The sequence below is a fragment of the Cyprinodon variegatus genome, unplaced genomic scaffold (genome assembly GCF_000732505.1).
Source record: "Cyprinodon variegatus isolate N-32 unplaced genomic scaffold, C_variegatus-1.0 Scaffold159, whole genome shotgun sequence".
Lineage (NCBI taxonomy): Eukaryota > Metazoa > Chordata > Actinopteri > Cyprinodontiformes > Cyprinodontidae > Cyprinodon > Cyprinodon variegatus.
The window spans coordinates 628,741-648,100 of record NW_015150612.1 but is presented as its reverse complement, the minus strand read 5'-3'; the positions used below and the strand labels follow the sequence as shown (position 1 = coordinate 648,100).

Genomic DNA, 19,360 nt, shown 5'->3' with positions numbered 1-19,360 from the left:
TCTATATGTCCTCAATGCTCATTGCTTTGTGGCAAACAGGACATCCTTGCACCAAAAAAAAAATAATGCAACCCTTTTTGGCATTTGCCTAATCATGTTTATTTACTTTAACACAATTCATGTTAGCAGGGTAGGATATAAAACTATTGTGTTAAAGTAACTAAATATAGTTAAGTAAATGGCAAAAGCGGTTGCAGTAATTTAATTGTTTCTGCTAATGTTTCATAAAGGAGAGCTTTGTGCAGCACGTCCCTGTCAATAGAGCTTCCCACCTGAGCTAGAGGTCTCTGATGCTCCTCCAGAGCAACCATAGGGGCCCTGGCTGCCACCCTGATGGAGTTTTTAGTTGGCTTATAATCTCTCTATTTTCAGGTACTAGATTGAACGGAGCCCTGAGATGCTCCAAAATCATGTGATGATGAATTATAATCCAACTAATGCTGTTTAACAAACCTCTAAAGCCTCCAAAGATGTGTTGTCGTTATTTACTAATCAGACCTATAGGGTTTTATTTAGAGGTTTAGAAAACAGTTTTTAAATTGACAGTTTGCACATGAGACACGTTGAGGTTTTTTGGGGTAAAATGTCACAAACGGCTGAAGACTTTGAAGGTGAAAATCATCCGGCCTTCACACAGCTGCAATAAAACCGTAAGAAGAAGAAATGTGGGCTTAAAGATAGCAGCTGATATCTGAATGACATTTTCCTAACTACAATGATGACGATCTGAGTCTGAAGCATAAAGGACCCCCCCCCCCTCCTGTCCCAAATAACTCCACAGATAACACCAACGCTTTTAACCCCCCCCTCCCCTCTCTCCTCCAGTGTTGTCTCATCGGGCTGCTAATGGAAACATCACCTCATCTCCCCCCCATGTGGCCTCCTGTCTTATAGAGGAAAGGGGGGGGTCTTGTTATGGGAGGAGTGGGGGTGTGTCCAGATAGTTGTTGTGGGTCAGGAACTCGGCGCTGGTGTCTTAATCTGTAAATGGATGGGGCGGGCTGCAGTGGGGGGGTACAAAATCACACAAACCAGATGGGACCCCCCCCTTTGGGCACGTGCAGACATGCTGACCCGTATCTATTCACCGCTGCCCCCCTCCTTCTTACAGTAAGTGCGATCATGGGTGAAAGAGATTATATTAACATAACCTAGATATCCTAACCTCCCCCCCTTTATGAGTGGGCCGAGACGAACGCATCTCTCCTAGCAACCAAACCCCCCCCCATCCCCAGTTGGACCTTGCCTTAGATGCTCAGACAGAACAAGTCAAAGAAAGGCAAGAAAGGAGCTCATCTGATAAATTAGAAATGAACCCCCCCCTCTCGGTCTCCTCCTTCCTTTTAACGATCAGGCTGTTGATGATGTGCTCATATTAGAATATGACTTTTCCTTCCCATGGTTTACCCCCCTCCCCTCCTCGTTCCTCAGTCCTGTCACTCACAACTGTGTTTTGTTCTTCTTCTTCTTCCAAACAGCAGATGCATCCTAAGAAATAAATAAATAAATAAACCTCATTAGACTAAAACGCCTCACTGACGGCCTATTTTCCCTCAGCTGCTGTTTTCTGTTCGCAGTCTATGTTTGAACGACGATGTTCTGAGTTTGCCGATGGTGTGGAGCGCCCAGAGACGAGGAGGAGGAGGAGGAGGAGGAAGACAGCCGAAGGGCTGAGTTCAGGTCTAACCTCTCCTGACCTGATGAGCGACTGGGTGAAAAGCTGCAGAAAGTAGCCTCTCCTGAAGTCAGCGTTGGAGCATTTCTGCCCCCTAGTGGATCTACTCGACGTTGCTGGTTAGAAAGTGGTAAAAACAGAAAAACTGAGCACTTATTTGGGCAAAAATAAAACACAAAATCCTACTTTTATCCATCAACCTGAAAAAATAACAGATTTCTACAGGAGATTATCTTGAATAACAATTAACTGACATTGCAAAAATGAATTTCTTTCAAGTGTCTAATATGTCCTCTTTTTTCTTTTATCCTTTTACCTGCCCTCTTAAGCACCTCGCCTCAGCTTTTATCTGTTATCATAAATATTTGTAATCACCCATCTAAAACAACATCAATAAACCAACTTTGAATAAAAGAGCAAATAACGTGCGACCTGGGCTGTCATTCCTCACAAAGAAAATAATCTCACATTATTTCCTTCCATCTGTCTCCCCTGCTCTCTGGCTGCTGCATCACATGAACACTTAGAAGCAGCAGGTTTGGTGCTGTGCAGCCAGCTGCCTCTAGATGGCAGCAGAAGCAAACCCTCCACCTTTTCTCTTTAGTCACACAATCAGACTTCAACCAAATAAATTCTACTCATCTCCTGCATTTAAAGCTTTAATGGAGCCATAATTAAATTAAATATGAAGATAAACAAGCGGATATTGACAGGAAACTGTCAGGACTAATATCTCTGAGTATTTGTGGTCAACATAAAATAAGAGCAAGAAAAATCGACGGTGAGAACAAACAATAGCTTAATCAATACAGTGTGATTACAGCACTTGATCACCACCTTGTTTTAGGACTGGAATCAATATTATGTACATTGACAGCATTGTAGCTGGAGTTAGCAAACTGATAAAGTAAAAGAGTTTGACGAAAATTAAACCTAGTTTTATTCTAAGCTACAAACTTGGACCTAATTTCCCATTTAAATGAAAAAAGGAAATAATTTCATATTAAATGCATCAAATCTAAAATCTAAAATGCTATTGCATAAACTGATCAATCAACAGGATGTACTTAATGTATTTTCTTAGGTTAACTATAGTAAGCTAAACAATTAAAGGCATTTGATGAAATAAAAGGGAGTTAGAACCAGCTACACATTTAAACAATCTTTTTTGTCCTAAAATGGCAATATACAAAAAATGTTTAACAGTAGAGAAGAGAATTATAATTTGAGAGGAGAATTTGTGTTGCGGCATGGGTTAGATACGGAAATAAAAAGGAGAACCACGCTAAGAAAATGTAAAAGCATGTAGAAATATGTTATCTTTAAGAAATATAAAAGTGACCCAAACATTCAAACGTATTAATTTGCAACATTTTCAATAAGTATTATTAGAAATCTTCTTTTTTCTGTACAACTGCTTTCAAAATAAGACACTCAGTATTCATTTAACAGCACTTTATACCTTATACTGTATGTTATGTGACATGAATATTGTTATTGGGGGTAGGTTCTTACAAGTTCTTGAACTTCCACGTACGCCTTTTGAGTGCTACTAAAATGTCTTAATATCTCATAGTAAATCTTGCTTGTATGGTTGCTTAAAAGAAATTGGAATAAATAAATCAAAAAAATCTGTATCAGCAGGTCTGACCTCAAAAACAACTCTAAAAGACTAATCAGTGCATCTGGAATAAAAAAACGTAACTTCTATCTGCTCCTGAGCAGTGATCGCCTTGCAGACGGGTTGCTCCACTCCAGCATTTACAGCGAGGAAAAAGGATACATTTTCAGATGCAATAAGTAACAGTGCAGGAGTAAGAAATAACATCCATACAGCCCAGAAGAGGTTAGCATGTGTGTCAGGAATCCAGGAGCAGAGCTGAGTTCAAACTGTTCCTGCTGAGGGCGAGCAACGAGGAAAGTGATTGGGCCTGCAGGGAGGCTTGGATGACTTCAATGAAGTGAGATGGAAGGCAGCAGTGTTTCTGTTTGTGCAAGAGAAAGAAAGATCTGCTCCTGATAAGCAAAAGAAAAACAAGAATACAGCTTTGACTGGGAGATAACGGCTGAGCTGCCAAACCTCAGTTAGCATGCCTCTGGGGAGCAATAAGCATAGCTCATAAGTCAGAGTAAATCTCTGTCAATCCGGAGAGCAGACAGGAAGTATTTGACACAAAGAAGCATAAATACACTGAAGTTCATCAATAACATTGTTGGAAACAGAGCGGAAGATTTAGATCTACACATTCTCACATAGCCAAGTTGTTCTGGAATGCCCTAAGATGCAAGTGGTATTGCCCAAGCACAGGTTCAAATCCCACCAGAAACATAAAAATTAATGCGATGATAAAGCCTGAAATAAGTGCAGAAATGACAGTAAAAAATGTTGACAAGGAAAAAAACTTAGATAGAAATTGATATAGTGTACATTTTCCTCCTTTTTTTTTCCTTTTCTTTTCTCTCTTTCCCCGCCCTCTTTCCCCTCTCTCTTCCTTCTTTCCCCCGGCCTGGCAGGCCCTTTTGCCCCATTTTTGGCCGAGTGGTTAAGGCGATGGACTAGAAATCCATTGGGGTCTCCCCGCGCAGGTTCGAATCCTGCCGACAACGCAAATGTATTTTTAGGGGAGTGTTGACCTAGTGGTTAGAGCAGTGCGCTTGTGCTCTGAGAAGGTTGCAAGTACCTGTTTCAATCCCCACAGCCTCCATTCTGAGTTCCTTAGCAAAACTCTTAACCCCTGATTGCTCCTCAGGTGCCACACAATGGCAGCCCACTGCTCCCCAATGGGATCGGTCCAGATGCAGAGAAGAAATTTCCATATTTAGGGACAATACATGTTTTTAAAGATAAATGCATTTTTTTTTATTACCGATTTTAAATATGCTGGTTTTCTTTTTCTGACTCATTTTATTTCTTGCATCAAAGCACATGTTGTCACTGGATGTGTCTAAGGATAGCATGAGCTGCTTCAGATTGTTCAGTATTTGACCTGCTGATCAGCAGCCAGAGCCGACCAGTTGAACTCCAGCAGCCTGGAACCATCTCTACACTCTATCCTGCAAAGAAAGCGCTTTTTTAAACATTTACCGCTCCTTTTGCACGCTGTGATTCTGCCTAAAGGCATCACTGTGTTGGAAGCGTGGCGGCTTACAGGCCGACCTGCCTCCATGACACCATACACCACTGAGAGCATCTGCTCCTTTTCCTCAGCAGATGCAGCTGGAAGTATACACTCTTAAGCTCTCACTAACCTGTGGAAATAAACAGCGGCGCTCCCTTTAGGACATAACCGCTGACGTATGCCAGCTAGCAGGGTGCGACATGGAAACCCACACAAGCCTTAGACAGTAGATCTAATTAATAAGGTTTATATTTACTGACAGAAATAAACGGCAAGAAGTAAGATAAACACTGTAGGAAAGACAGACTGCATATCTGACGAGATCACATAAACTGTAGGCTGCAGAAACCATAAGGATGTTTAAGAAATGCCTGGTTTAATGAGGATGGAAAAGAACATACAGAGAGGTTTACCAGACTGCAAAGAATTGGGAGAAATTGGACCAATCAGTGAGCATGCTGCTGATTCCTGTCGAGGGTTTGCGAGTGTTTTGATTCCAAAAGTTCTCCAAACAGTCTCGGTATTTTAAACGATAACAGAAGTTTGACATAACAAATAAAGCCGACTGCGGTCTCTGCAACTATCCATCCAAGACATGATCGTCTAATGCCAAACCACCAGACTACTGAGACTCAAGTGTTTGTTTACAACTGTAGAAAAATAAATGGCATACGGTAAAAAGATTCAGGAGTCCTGTAGAAGTGTAGGAAGAAGGAAAACTAATATATCCTCCATATGCAATGATTATGGAGGAAATGTTTCTTTATTCTTGCATACAAAGAACGAATTTTGTAAGTGGAAATTTGAGGAAAAAAACTATCCAGAAATGAAACTTTGAAGTTTTTTTAAAGGTATTGTAGAGGATTTTCGCGATTGTTTTAAAAAGACCCACCCTATCCACTTTAAAATTAAAAACGTGCAAGAGCATACATGAGCCCATTTTTCCTCATAAACGCTCTGTTTAAAAAGTTGCTGTTCTCATAGATCATACAAGCTGACTGTGCCCGAACGTCCGCCCTAACCCCTACATCCCTCCATCACTATATAGAGCGGGGAATATATAGTGGACTTTATAGCAAACTCAGCTAACTTATTGTTCGGACAGATGATCACAACTTTTTTGCTCCGTTGGTCATGTTACTCCTCCTCCACTGTGTGGTGCCTGTGCCATCTTTGCTATTAGTCGCCGCTATCGGATAGCGACAGCCTTTTCATTTAGACACTTTTTCTTTTACGACTGTCGGCCATTTTCAAAGAACCGCGGTCAGAAAGGTGAACTTCAATGACTGTCTGAAACCGTAGCTCACCACACATATACGCCCCAAAGTGCGCATGCGCAGAAAAATAAAGCTAACGGGATGAACATGTGGGACGGCCTTATGTAAACATATCACCAGAATGATTGACAGTTAGGAGGACCACTTATTTAGATGATCCACCCGGAAATAAAAGATCGTCCCCTATAGCTTTAAGTGTACTTTTTCCTGTTTTATCAAATTGTATCTCAATTTTGTTTTTCAAATGTACTGTTTATATATTATTGTTTCAAATTGTGTTTTCTTATTTTGTTTTACAAAAATACTTTTTCAGATTTCTTTAAACCGATTTTAGATTTTGTGGGAAAATTGTTGACAATAAAAAAAAGAAGAAATAATAAAATATGAAAAATAAAATTGTTTTTGAAAAGAAAACAATTTTAAAGAAAAATGATTAGTTTAAAAAAACATTTTTCAAGGTTTTATTTGTGAATTTCATCTTTTCCCCAATTTAAATATAAAACATTTCATTTTCTTGCAGCAATAATGAAACAAAGTGTCCTCCTTAACTATCGCTTATGCTAAATGTTTCTGGCATTTGAGAAATTCATCAAAAATACAATTGTTCTGCATCGTCCTTCAAATTCTTCATGTTCAGAGGATTTCGGCTCATTATGAACTTATCAGGAGAAAGTCTGCCGCAGAGGGTCAGGGTGGCCTTGGAGTAAAGGGAGGTGATTTCTGACAGATGGCTGTGGACGCCACAGATTTCAGGCTGGGCTCTTGAAAGGATGATGGCAGACACATTCTGGCCACATGGAAAGACAGCAAAGCAAAGCAGACAGGAGAGGGAGTGAGAGGGAGCTGCCGCTGATAAAAAGGCCTTGATAACATTTTTGGCTGCTGGTTCTGTGCTCCATTAGAACAATGCAGGCCTCTGAAGCAGCTGGATCAAACACCAAATATGACCGAATAAAGTCCAGGCAGGGAAAGGGGGGCTCCATCAAGGCCAGGAGGGAGACTTTTTTGGTGATTGTTGGCAGTATGATGAAGCAAGAGACCCATACACAGACTGTAACTCTTCTACTCTGCTGTGGAGCCAAAGAGACACTGGCAACATATAAAAAAGCTAATAGGCTTCTTAAATATTCGGTTACATTTATCATACAAAACCCAACATCTTTGGTCTAACATAGACCGTAGTTTCATGGCTTTTTTAAAGTTAGTCTTTGACCCTATTAAAAGGCAGTGATGGACCAAAGTACTCAATAATAGTACTTGAGTAAAAGTATTGATACTCGTCGTAGTCAAATCTTAGTAAAAATTGCTTGGTCAAACATATACGCAAGTTAAAGTATTGGTGTATTGCCTTTTGAAAATACTCCAGTATTCAAAAGTACAAGTATTTAAAAGTACTTATATATTCTAAATGTTCTAATATCAGCACATTTCTGTACAATTTTCAGAGTATTTTTAAAGAACCTAATAACCTTCAGAATCAACATGATGTATTGATGCTTAGAACCTCCTGCTATAGATTCTACCCCATCTAGTAGAAGCATTAAAAATGCACAAAAAATAAGGACTGCTATTTTGATTATTATTTTTTTTTAATTTAAAAACAAACCAAAACAAAAAATGAAATAAAAAGTGTTGATTCTCCTCACACTTTCACTATGGAATAGAGGTGGGAATAGAAGTATAAAAAAATCGTCCTACACAACAACTTGGTCACATGGCATCATCTAAAGGCTTAGAGAAATGTGTAAACTAATAATAATATCTGTCCTGAGTTTTTCACATTAGTGGAATTTCATGCTAATCATTAAAACACTGGTGTCCAAATCAAAGTCCAGAGGGCTGATTTCTTGCATGTTGAAATGCATTTCTAGAGAGAAAAACAGGAACAGTGGATTACAAAGCTAAGCTGAGCCAAAAGGAACAAGTAACTAGTAGCTTCTTTGACATTTATTGGAGAAGAAAGTACAATATTTAAAGAAAAGATAAAAAGTACGTAATCAAGTAAATGTACTTTGTTACTTTCCACCACTGTTGAAAGGTCAAAGCACACCAGAAAAGCCAATTCTAATTGGTTTGAAACTAACATAACTTCAGAGTGGCCTAGTCAAAGTCGACTTTAATGATGAATGCATGAAAAACCCTTAAATATAAAAGCAATGCTGGTTATGTTTCCACTACATGGTGAAAGAGTTCTTACTACAGGAAAAGAGGAAAAATTGTCCTCCTACATCACAACCTGAAAGCAGCTTCGCAAGCCAAATTTATACATTAATACTTCTGAACATATTTGTCTAAGCTTCTAGAGGATAACATGAATTATTCTGTTTTTTTTTTTGTTTTTTTTTTTTGTTTTTTTTAGAAGAAATAAAGACAAAAACATGCCAAGCAGAATTAGCCATTGAAGAAATAACGGGTGGGAGTCATTCTTCATCTAAACTTGAACAGAACATCAGAGGCCCAAAGAACTACTGGTTAAAACCACTTTAAATTCAAGTGATTTGGACCTTTGAGGGAAATATTAAGAAATAACGGTACAAATGAGTGCATATGTCAGCTTTCCAGATGTTTGTTATCAATAGGAGGCGTGTCTTTACCAACATCCAGTGGCTACTTTGAAGTTTCACAGTAAAGTCATGAGCAGCGAGCCCAAACTGAGCATCTCCCTCAACCCTGATTCCAGATTGATCTCCTAAAGCACACAGCAGATAATTACATCCTTCTGTGTTGGAAAGTCACATTAAATGGGCTGATAAAGGAGTTGTGGCTCAGGAAAGAAAAAGACTCACCGAAGCGAAGAAAAGAGGAACAGCAGCTCTGTCTTTGACCAGGGAAAGAAAACGGTATCTGCTAGATTTATGGCCAAGCCCACAAAAGGTTCAATCTCTGCTATTACCATTGTTAATGGTTTTGCTTTTCAAGAGAGAAGAAATACCTGCTTTTATGGAAGAACACAGCTTGAGGAATATGTCTGTGTGAAATAATGGAGCTGTTCACTGACAAACCCCATGCAGGTAGGAGCAGAGGGTCCTGTTCATGTGTGGTCATGCAAGAACAAGAAAATAATCCAGTCTGAAGAAGGAAATACCTTACAGGTCCACCAAATAGTCAAATGGGACACAGTGCAAGAAATAAACAGCATATTCAGTCATCCTGTATGCCTCTTTTTTGGCCAAATGAAGTGGAAAACTGAAAAAAATTCACAATTATTTAAGGGCAAAAAAGAGGATTTGGATATAAGTAGAAAAATGCAAATGGAGGCTCTCCTGTGTACAATGCACGTCCATATTATATCAGTAGGATAATCTGCAAAGAACTGAATGTGTTATTACATGGGATGAAATTTTACTTGAGGTGCTCAAATGTTCAATAAAACAAAAAAACACAGGCAAAAAAAATACTGTGCATCAGAAAAAGAGCAATTTGTTGAAAGTCAAACACAGAGGCGACAGCATTATAATGAGGGATTAGTTCAGCTAAAACTGGGTTTTATGTTGATATAAATCTTTCACTCTTTGTTAGAAAGCTAAAAATGTACTCTATTTTTCAGCATCACAGTGAGGACATCCATATCCTGAAGATGCTGAGTATCACAGAATGACCCCAGGCAGAAAGTAGAAATAAAACTAATAGAAAATCTGTGAGGTTAGCAGACATCTCCTCCTACACTGCAAAACATTTAAATCTCAATAAGTTTTTTCCCTAAAATAAGTGAATTTTTTGTGAATTAAGAAGATAAGTGAGACACTTTGCCAATGGAACAAGATATTTTAAACTATTATATTGTCTATTTCAGGTGCATATTATCTAATTATCTTAGTTTAAGAATTAAAATCCTAATTTCATTAGCAAATCAACTTATTTACCTGCTCAAATTAATGGTAAATACACTTAATTTAATACATTTTTGCTCATTTTTACATGCTTTTTGCAGTGTAATGCCATAGATGTGAAGGAGTTGGTTACCACATGTATTAATGGATGTAATTAGTGACTGATTCTCATCAAAAAAGATGGATTATTGAGATTTTATTAACAAGCGAATCACAAAAAATATTGTTGGAAAGGTGTGAACATTCATGAAACTAGAACATTTTTACATTTTCCCTTCTAATCGATTAGGGTTTTCAAATACTCCTCAGATCCAAGGGTGTAAAACTGTTTTAAAATGATTCTGAAATTTCAAACTGCTGAGATCAACTTTACATAAACAATTTAAAAACACAAATGATTGAAAGCAGACATTTAAGGTTTGGATGTAAAAAGTAGATTCCTAATGATCTGTAGAAAAATGTGTTGATAATGAAGTAAACTGTTAGACTTTTAGATTATAGAAAAATAACTCACACAAAACCAGATACAGAGAACTCAGGTAATAAAAACGTGTCAATTTGACAGTTTTATTACCTCTAAAGCATATAGCTGGGTGCAATAATACTGTGCCATTCTCTGTTAACAGATCAATCATTACACCTAAACTCCACTGATGAAACAGTATCGTTATTTAATCCTGAATCTGTTTGGATCAATCCAAGTTTCATCCTCCTCTCTGCTTCTTTCTGCAGGTGCTTGCTTGCAGCGTCTTTCCTGAATTACTTCAAACAGCTCTTAATGAGATCCCTGAGGATCCCTTCGCTATGCAGGTCACAGACTGCTGCGTGCTCCAGAGAAATACCTCGCCCTACCATGCATGACCTTTGACTTGACCCCTGCCCCCATTCTTCCAATGTGCTCTCGTAAAAATCAAGTGCATCATTTGGGGCTTGATGCCACACATGCTTGAGCTTGTTAACGGGTGACTAATGGAAAACATTTTTCTCTGCTAATTAAACATGCCTATTTGTAGAAGCTTTACATGTTAAACTACCCTGGTGATAAACCACAATAATTCACCAATATAACATTAGGGGGTTACTCCAATTTAATTCAGTCTATAAACACAAGTTTCCACCACATCAATAGAAAAAGATTCATGTTCTTGTGAGGATGTATTCATGCACAGCTAAAAAATAAAAACCATATAAATTCATCATCAGGTAACCAGGACCAAACATCAGCACCAATCTTCCTTCCCCAGAAGCCTGACAATTAGTGATCGTTTAATGAGGCATCTTGAAGCATTTTGACACATTGCCAAACTTTAATTGAACCTGCGTTGATACTGTCTCACAGAATACTGACACCTGCTGGACCTTTAAAGACACAGTAATGCTTTATTTTACAGTATATTAATAACCATGTAATAACATGGTAATAACATAGCAAGTTACACTGTATTACTAGGCAACAAGAAAAACTAATGGAAAATGTTAGTAAATGCTGTGCTTCACATTTTAGACAGATAAGGTAAAGTCAGACATCTCATATTTCAAACAGTTATTACCAGGTAACTCATTTATTTCACCAACAGCAATAAATTAATGTTTTATTATCTGGTAAAATGCTGTTTATTACTTTGCGACAGAAAACCAAACCTAGAAGACGGCAAGCCGATATTCTTAACTAAACTCTTATTTATATGTAACTTGAGTTCAGTTTTATAACACTTTATTTAACTGATCTTAAGTTACAGTTTACTTTGTAATCCGGTGGCAGGTGGTGGTAAATGATAGAAACCGTTGTGTTGTAACCTAATGGCAATTACGCACCAAATGTGTCTATTGTCAATTAGTACCATACATACATGCAGGTAATTACTTTGAAACTATATTACTATATTAATATATTATATTGAAACTATATACCTTAATTTTTTAACTGCCAAATAAAGTTGTTCTTGTTACCAAGTAATGTAGGGTGACTTGCTGCGCTATTATCATGTTATGACACGGTTATTGATGTACTGTAAAAGAAAGCGTTACCAAAGACACTTCAGGTAGATTGATTTGATGACCTAGTACAATGATATGATTTAAGTTATTGTAGGTTATATTTTATTATTTCATATCTATGTTTAAATCGAAAATATCTTTGATTTTTCTAGATGCAGCCAATAAATAATGCATGCATTGATCATAACGTGATAATTTAGGGGAAAATGTGAATGAGGATGCTTGTGGACTATGTTTTTAACTCATAATTTTAGAAGAATAAGTACAGTAAAACAGTTAATAAACTAAGAGTCAATTTTAAATTAACTTAAACTGAGATAATTGGAGTGATAACTGAGAGATACAGGATGAGATAACGAGAAAATTAAAATAAAAACGCAGCGGCTGAAACGTTCCTATTCCTTTTAGGCTGCCCCACAATTCTTGATCATTTTAATGATAAAAAGAGGAAAAAAATTTTTAGCAGATGCATCATGTTGGCAGATATTTTCTCAAACACAGTGTAGTGTCTCAGTCAGTTAGAAACAACTCCTGGATGACTCTTGAAATGATACACGCACCAATACTGTGTTTTGCTCTATGGGCTCCATGCATGCACTGATACATCGGTGTTTCTGCACCCATCACTACTAACAGGGTTTTAAAATCACCCCTCTCCTACATCACGACAAGCTTCTCCAAAGGATGGAGGCGCTAAACACCCAACCCTGCAGGTAAACTACAGTCCAGGGCATTTTGCTGCCCCCATTTCTGCCTGCGGGTGGCACTCATCTCCAGGCTGCTTGTAGCGACTGTCATTTAAATTAGGCCTGCAGAATGAAAAACTGTCTCCCATTCACCATCAGATGAGCCTTTTAAACAGGTGGCAAATACCAACTGAGTGTAAAGGCAGTGAGAAAGTGTCAGATTAAAGCAACTACTTACCTGCAATAATGTATTTGTGAGCTTCAGTAAGCAAAGAGAGGGAAGAGAGAGAAAAGAAACTTGTTAGAGAAGATTAAAGTGCACAAGAAACTTCATAATGGAGGACTAAACAGAAAGATGTGATGAGTTAATGCATGTTTGATGAGATGAACAGATTCAGCTACAAAAAGAGATTCCAGTTTTAGTCTTTTCAGGTCAGTGAATGCATCGTATCAGTGTTTACCGTGGGAAGAGGACCCTGTTAGCTGCTTCCACTCTCACTTGTTTATTATTGTTGAAGAGCTGAGAGTTAACCTTCAGAAAGGAAACTGTTTTCTACAAACGTAGGAAGGCTGATGTTTTCTGTAGTTAAAAGGATTTTGAACAGAAGCTGAAAGTTGTACATTTCTAAATTAAGACAAATTTAGCAGATATTCTGCTGATATATGGAGTAAATGTTGTTCCATTATTGTTCCAAGCAAAGGATATGTTGTGTAAATGGAAAATCGGGGGGAAAAAAACAAAAAAACAAACACACACACAAATTAAAATAAATAAAATGCAATCCAGAAGTGAAACTTGTGGGAGTAACTTTGTTCTTTTCTAAGATTTATAATTTTTTCACATTTATTTTTCATAATTTCTTTTTTTTTTATGACTTTTTTATTTTCTGCTTTGTTGTTGAAATTTTATAAATTGAATTCTATTCAAATTGTTTATTACAGATCACATTCTCTTCACTTCGAGCATAAAACAAACGTTGCAAACGTCCATGCAGACCAATAGAAACGTGTTTTTGCTCCTCCCTCCAGAGGAAAGCCCGGCCCCGAGGGGAAGAGACTGTAATCTCAAAAACGCAATTTAAAAAATAAAACTGAAAGCAAAACTCAATCAAAAAACAGAAACGTAAAAAAAGGTTTGAAATAAAAACATCTGTAAAAAAATAAAATAAAATGAAAAAAAAACGGGGGTGAAATTGCGTTCATAAAAATAAAATGTAAAAACATAAAATCTATAAGAAGGATATTTTGAAATAATATAGCTGGAAAAATAAATTATTAAAAAAAGTGTCATCTGTTTATTTTTAGAATAAGAATCAGCCTTATCTAGGAGATAATGTTTGTTTTAATTTACACTCATACCAGCCACTTGTTCTCTAAAAAAAAGTAGAAAAAAACATGATCATAATGTTGACTGTTGATGTAGGAAGCTAAATTCTCCCCTTTTTTCTTTTCCTTTCAAACAGTAAGGCTACATCAGGAGTCATGCAGTAAATCCTGTTTCTGTGAAGGTTAATATCTGGTTTTATTGCGCTTATTTAAAACAGCTTTTGTTTGGGTCGTTTAGAGGCTGAAGGCTGCTGTGGAGTTAAATTGGATTGTGTTATATGAGCTGTAATTTCACTGATATGAATCCGGTGGATAAGAACTGTGTGTTTGAAGAGGAACACTGTGGATATGAATAACAGGTAAAAGTAATTATTACAATCTCTGAAAAGAACTTGCTTCACCTGTATATTCAGGAAACTGAGGTGGTTCTTAAACAACAAAGGAACCAGAGCTTAACTTTGTGGCACAGGTCGGCCTGATCAGCTGAGATCGGTTTAGTTAATCAAAGTGGAAATCCAGCTACATTTTCTTTACAAACAGAGCTAGAACTTTGTAATTATGCCTATACTACAACCACCCCTGTCCTGTGTTTTTTTAATGGTTTATTTTAAGATAAAGTAGAACGCACTCAATTTGCAACTCTATTAGGGATAGTGCAGCAAAATGTGAAAAAGTTATTAACGATAACTTATGGGCTAAAATCCAGCTGCTGCGGTTTCATTTCTAGCCCCTACTAATGATTTAATTATTAAATGTCTCCATATTATCTTCACATTTTGGAAAATAAAATAAACAACAACATATGACTGAAATAAATAAACTGAAATAAAACCTAAGGAATAAATTAGGAAACTCACTGCAAAAACAATCTAGAAATAATCAAAAATGTTTTAAATTAAATGTATTTATTCTTAATTTGATTTGGTAAATAAGATGATCTGCCAATGACTTGAGCATTTTTACTCTTAAATAAGATGTCTAAAGAGAGTTTAGGGAAAAATAAAATAAAACTAAATATCCCACAGCATAGAAAATACATAAATGGACATTAATTTGAAGAACTGCCAACATGCTCAGTTTTGTGTATAACTTGCTGCTAATAAAACAACTTTCACATCCTTTAAAACAGGGATAAGCTCCGACCTGTGGGAAAATTTAGCTAATTGTTTCATTATATTTTGCCCAGAAAGTAATTCTAAATCTGTTTTTGAATCTAATTTTATAACATCACTTTGGTGCTACAAGGCGTTATCTTGTGTAGTGTAGTTTCATTTTAATAAACTTAATTATTATACATTTTTACTAATATTTTCCAAATGTTTCAGTTTTGTTTAAACAATTTTATTAAGGTTTAATAAACTATCTGAATTGAAGAAACATTTTCCTGAATTATTTACATTTTTTAAATAAATATCAAGTTAGGACGAAAACTTTGATATTTGAATTTTGCATCACGTTTTTTTAAGGGTCACGCCCCTCTGCTAAAACATTACACCTTTGCATGGGCTCAAGTCTTGGAGATAATCAAGATGAGATGTTTCTTACTCTAAATGGCAGATTATTTGTTCTATTGATGCCGGCTAAGCTTAGTCTCATTATTGTTAAATCATAAACACTAACCTTGAGGTGAATGAGGCCTGCAGTGCTTTAGATGTGCTGTGTTGTTCTTTGACCTCCTGGATGAATCATCAGTGCCCTTTTGGAGTCGTTTTGATAGAGCAGCCACTCCCAGGAAGGTTCTTTAACATTTAGCATTTTCTTTATTTGTAGATAATGTTGGATGAAGATGTGCTTTTCTGGAGGCGAAACCTAAATGTTGCTTTATAACACTTTTCAGACTGATAAATGTCACTGACTTTGATCTCATCTATTCTTGACTTCTTTTTTTCAATCACAATATGTTGCTTTTAATACCCATTTGACCTCCTTCACGCCACCAAAATGGTCCTGAAAAAGGTCCTAAGGATCAGGCTGGTAAAAATAGACCTAAAAAATGTGGTAAATAAAAACAAACTTTTGTCCCATAATATACAAAATTATGATTGGAAGATTACTTTTTATATTAACTGAGATTAGGGCTGCAACTTACAATTATTTTGCAAATCGATTAATCTGTCGATTATTTTTTTTGATTAATCGATTACTAATCGAATAGACAAAGGTTCCTTCAAGAGGATTTTATACGAAATTAAACAAGATCAAACTAAAACTTTTGCACTTGAGGAGTTCTGGATTGAGCATATTGACAGATGAAAACGTTGAAAAACATAATTACTATAATATAATATAATTACTGCTCTAAGTGGGTTGCTCTGTCAGTTAAAGACATATTTTACAGTCTCTAAACTCCAGCTACAGATTAAGCGATTACTAAATTAGTTGAAGATTATTTAAATAATCGATTAATCATGATTAATTGTTTCAGTCCTAGCTGAGATTGTGTCTAAATTTGAGAAAGCTCCATAATATTTGATTTAAACCCTTCTTATTGGAGAGGAAATCACTAATTGTTTTCTTTAAATGCTAATTCTGTATTAGTATTAGCTTTTTATCATTTCCCCATTCAGTTGGGGGTTAAATAAAGATTTCTTTTTTCTTAATTGTGATCATCTTTCGAAGAAATCTGTCTTTTTTTTTGTCCTTTCCAACTTTTGGTGAACATTTAGGTTTTCTTTTTGCAAAGTGAGTGCACTGAAAAAAGTTCTAGAAATAACAAAAACATTCTTAAATTAAGCATATTTACCCTTAATTTGAGTAGGCAAATAAGATAGTTTGCCAAAGGAATGAGTATTTTTACTCTAATAATAAGTTCATTAGATAATATGCACTTAAAATAAGATAATGCAAATGTGTTTTCTTATTTTAGGTGTATACTGTCTTGTTTTAACTCCTCAATCCAAGAACAAATGCACCTATTTTAAGAAAAAGTGACTTATCTAGATTTAGATTTTTCCCAGTGTGAAAACATGACTTCATACATCTAAGTATACACTGTAAAGTTCAGGAAGTGTGTTTTTTACATATATATGTTCCCTTAAACATGGAAATGTGCTAAGTTTATGAGATGATGTCTGTAATTATCTATAGAAACAAGTCTCAGACATGTTTTAAGTGTCATGTAAAATCCCCACTCAACAGTCCAGGTCGTCTCCCATTCATCAATTCCCGTGTATTTTCAGCGTGTCAAACGACCACCATCCGAGCCGCTGTTTAACCAGGAGGCGGCTGCATCAAATGTTGTTCAACCACCCAAATAACAGTCAGCAAACCTAAAGAATCTTCCTGTTTGTCCTGCACAATAACTTCTCAACCTGACAAAACAGCTGTTTTGATGGGTTTTGTCCTGGGGCGGGTACTACCTCGGTGTCAGCACTCCCAGTTCTGTTCCGCCCTCTTGCATATCTCTTTTGCCGCTTTCTCTTGATCCTCATTATTCCACACTGGGGTCTTTGGGGGAGCACAGGGTCTATTATCTGAAGATGAAGCTTAAGACAAACTAAACGCTCTGGAGGAGTGGCCCTTTATACGGGCTGAATGACAGAGAGAGAAGGAGGGAGTGTGTGTCTGGTCTGGCGTTCCCATATCACTTAGGTTAATGTGATTAAGGCCGAGCGAGAGGGGGAATTCATTTAGTTTGGATTGTGTTGGTCTTAAGCGATTCATGTCAGAGAAAGACGAGGGGGAAGGTAGAGGGACGTGTCCGGTCACAGGACTTCCTTACAACCATGCATACATAGAAAAACACAACTGGAAGCGATTTTAATGCCTGGTACCAAAATTAGCACACATGAATAAACATGCATAAGAGCGCTTTGAATTTAAATTTTACGATCTAAAAAAAATATATTTACCAAGCATTGCACCTCAGTACATCTTGAATATTTACATTTCTCTCAATCAATACTGAAAAAAAAAACTTGAAATATAAACAAAGGTTAATCATAAGTACGGTTAAACATAAAAGGTTTAACCGTACTTATTGCTGTTTGGCCTGGATGGAACTAGCACTATAGGACCTATAGTGAATACAGCATTCATCTGGAATGCATTGCAGTGACAATATCTTACTCAAATTTATTATAATAAACGTCTTATTAGTGTTGCACCAATACCGATACCAGTATCCGCCCGGATCCCGCACTAAAATGGTGGTATTGGTATCAGCGAGTACCAACAAATAGAGCACTGATACCATTTTGAGAGCCAGAAGTTTATTCAACTATTGTCACCCATTCCAGGTAGGCAATAAAAAGTTTTGCTGGATTCACTTTGTTTTAGTCTTTTTCCTGCTTCACAAAGGTAGGCAGCAGCTTGACAAAGCCATGATGGCAATTATTTTACATCCAAGTAGTATGCAGTTCTTCTTATATATATACACATCAATTTCAAACAGATGGTATCGGCCAATACTGCACAGCAAGGTATCGGGTATCGGTATCTTGGCCGAAAAATGGCATCAGCGCAACACTACATCTTATAGTATTTCTATTGTATTGTATTAAAGATAAACATTTCTCAAATAAAATCTACCATTAGATCTAATCAGGGATCCCTTTAATGTCACGACTGCTTTATTCCAAACAGGTTGAAATATAAATGTATTGATCTCACATTGGAGAAATAAACTCTCTGCATTTAACCCATCCCCTTGGGGAGTAGTGGGCTGCCATTGTGGGGCGCCCGGGGAGCAGTGTGAGGTTACGGGTTTTTGTTCAGGAACCCAGAGTGGAGGCTGTAGGGATCCAACCGGGTTACTTGCAACCTTCTCAGAGCACAATCGCACTGCTCTGACCACTAGGCCAATATTCCCCCTAGAAAGCAACATTGATGATTCTAGGATTTACTTATTACGACGTGCTGCAGTGGTCCAGGACATTTTAGAATTTACGAACAAGGATCCCAATGGACACAGCTAAGTTATTTGTATAACTTTTTAAGAACAAGCCAGTGTCTATGGAAAGTGCTGATATGCGGGGCCTCAGTGGTGCTTACTGAGAGCATTGAATGGCTTTTTGCCTGCTGCCGCCCACACAGACATTACAGGGGCAGAGGTTGCAAATCACTGACACTTCATTCACCGAGATAAACTTTGTTCCAGACGTTTCCTAACTGTAGGTTATCAAAACTGAATAAAAAAAGATGTTATACAGAGGCATAAGGTAAAGCCTCAGTTCATCCATTAGAATCCATAGTGTTCTGCTTGGTTTTTACATTTTTAAAATAAAAAAGAGCATTCTCTAAAACGACAATCAGTTTCTGTTTTTATTATAAATGGGAAAATGGGCAATTTTTGCCATTCATTTGGATGCGGAGGACAAAAAAAAAAAAAATCTAAGAAGATCCCCCCCCCTCTTTTCAGCAATAACATTCCATTCAACCAACTCTCCATCCGTAGAAAAGGAAGCAATTCACAGACAGAAGGAAAAATTTGTCATCCCTCCTGCATCTT

The 19,360-nt window shown here is 37.0% G+C and overlaps 1 protein-coding gene and 1 non-coding gene across 3 annotated transcripts in view; one reads left to right on the top strand and one right to left on the bottom strand.

The window, feature by feature from the left end:
* LOC107086719 (agrin-like) overlaps positions 1–19,360 on the bottom strand; it is a 163,207-nt gene that overhangs the window by 48,829 nt on the left and 95,018 nt on the right. The window contains exon 3 of one of the 2 annotated variants that reach the window (XM_015377843.1): positions 12,824–12,844. The exons of the other annotated variant lie outside the window; for it this stretch is intronic. Within the exon in view, the coding sequence (XP_015233329.1) occupies positions 12,824–12,844 (21 nt within the window). The remainder of the gene's footprint in view (positions 1–12,823; positions 12,845–19,360) is intronic. 2 annotated transcript variants of the gene reach the window in all.
* trnas-aga lies at positions 4,203–4,282 on the top strand. Its single transcript has one exon. It is a non-coding gene; the product is annotated as a tRNA-Ser (tRNA).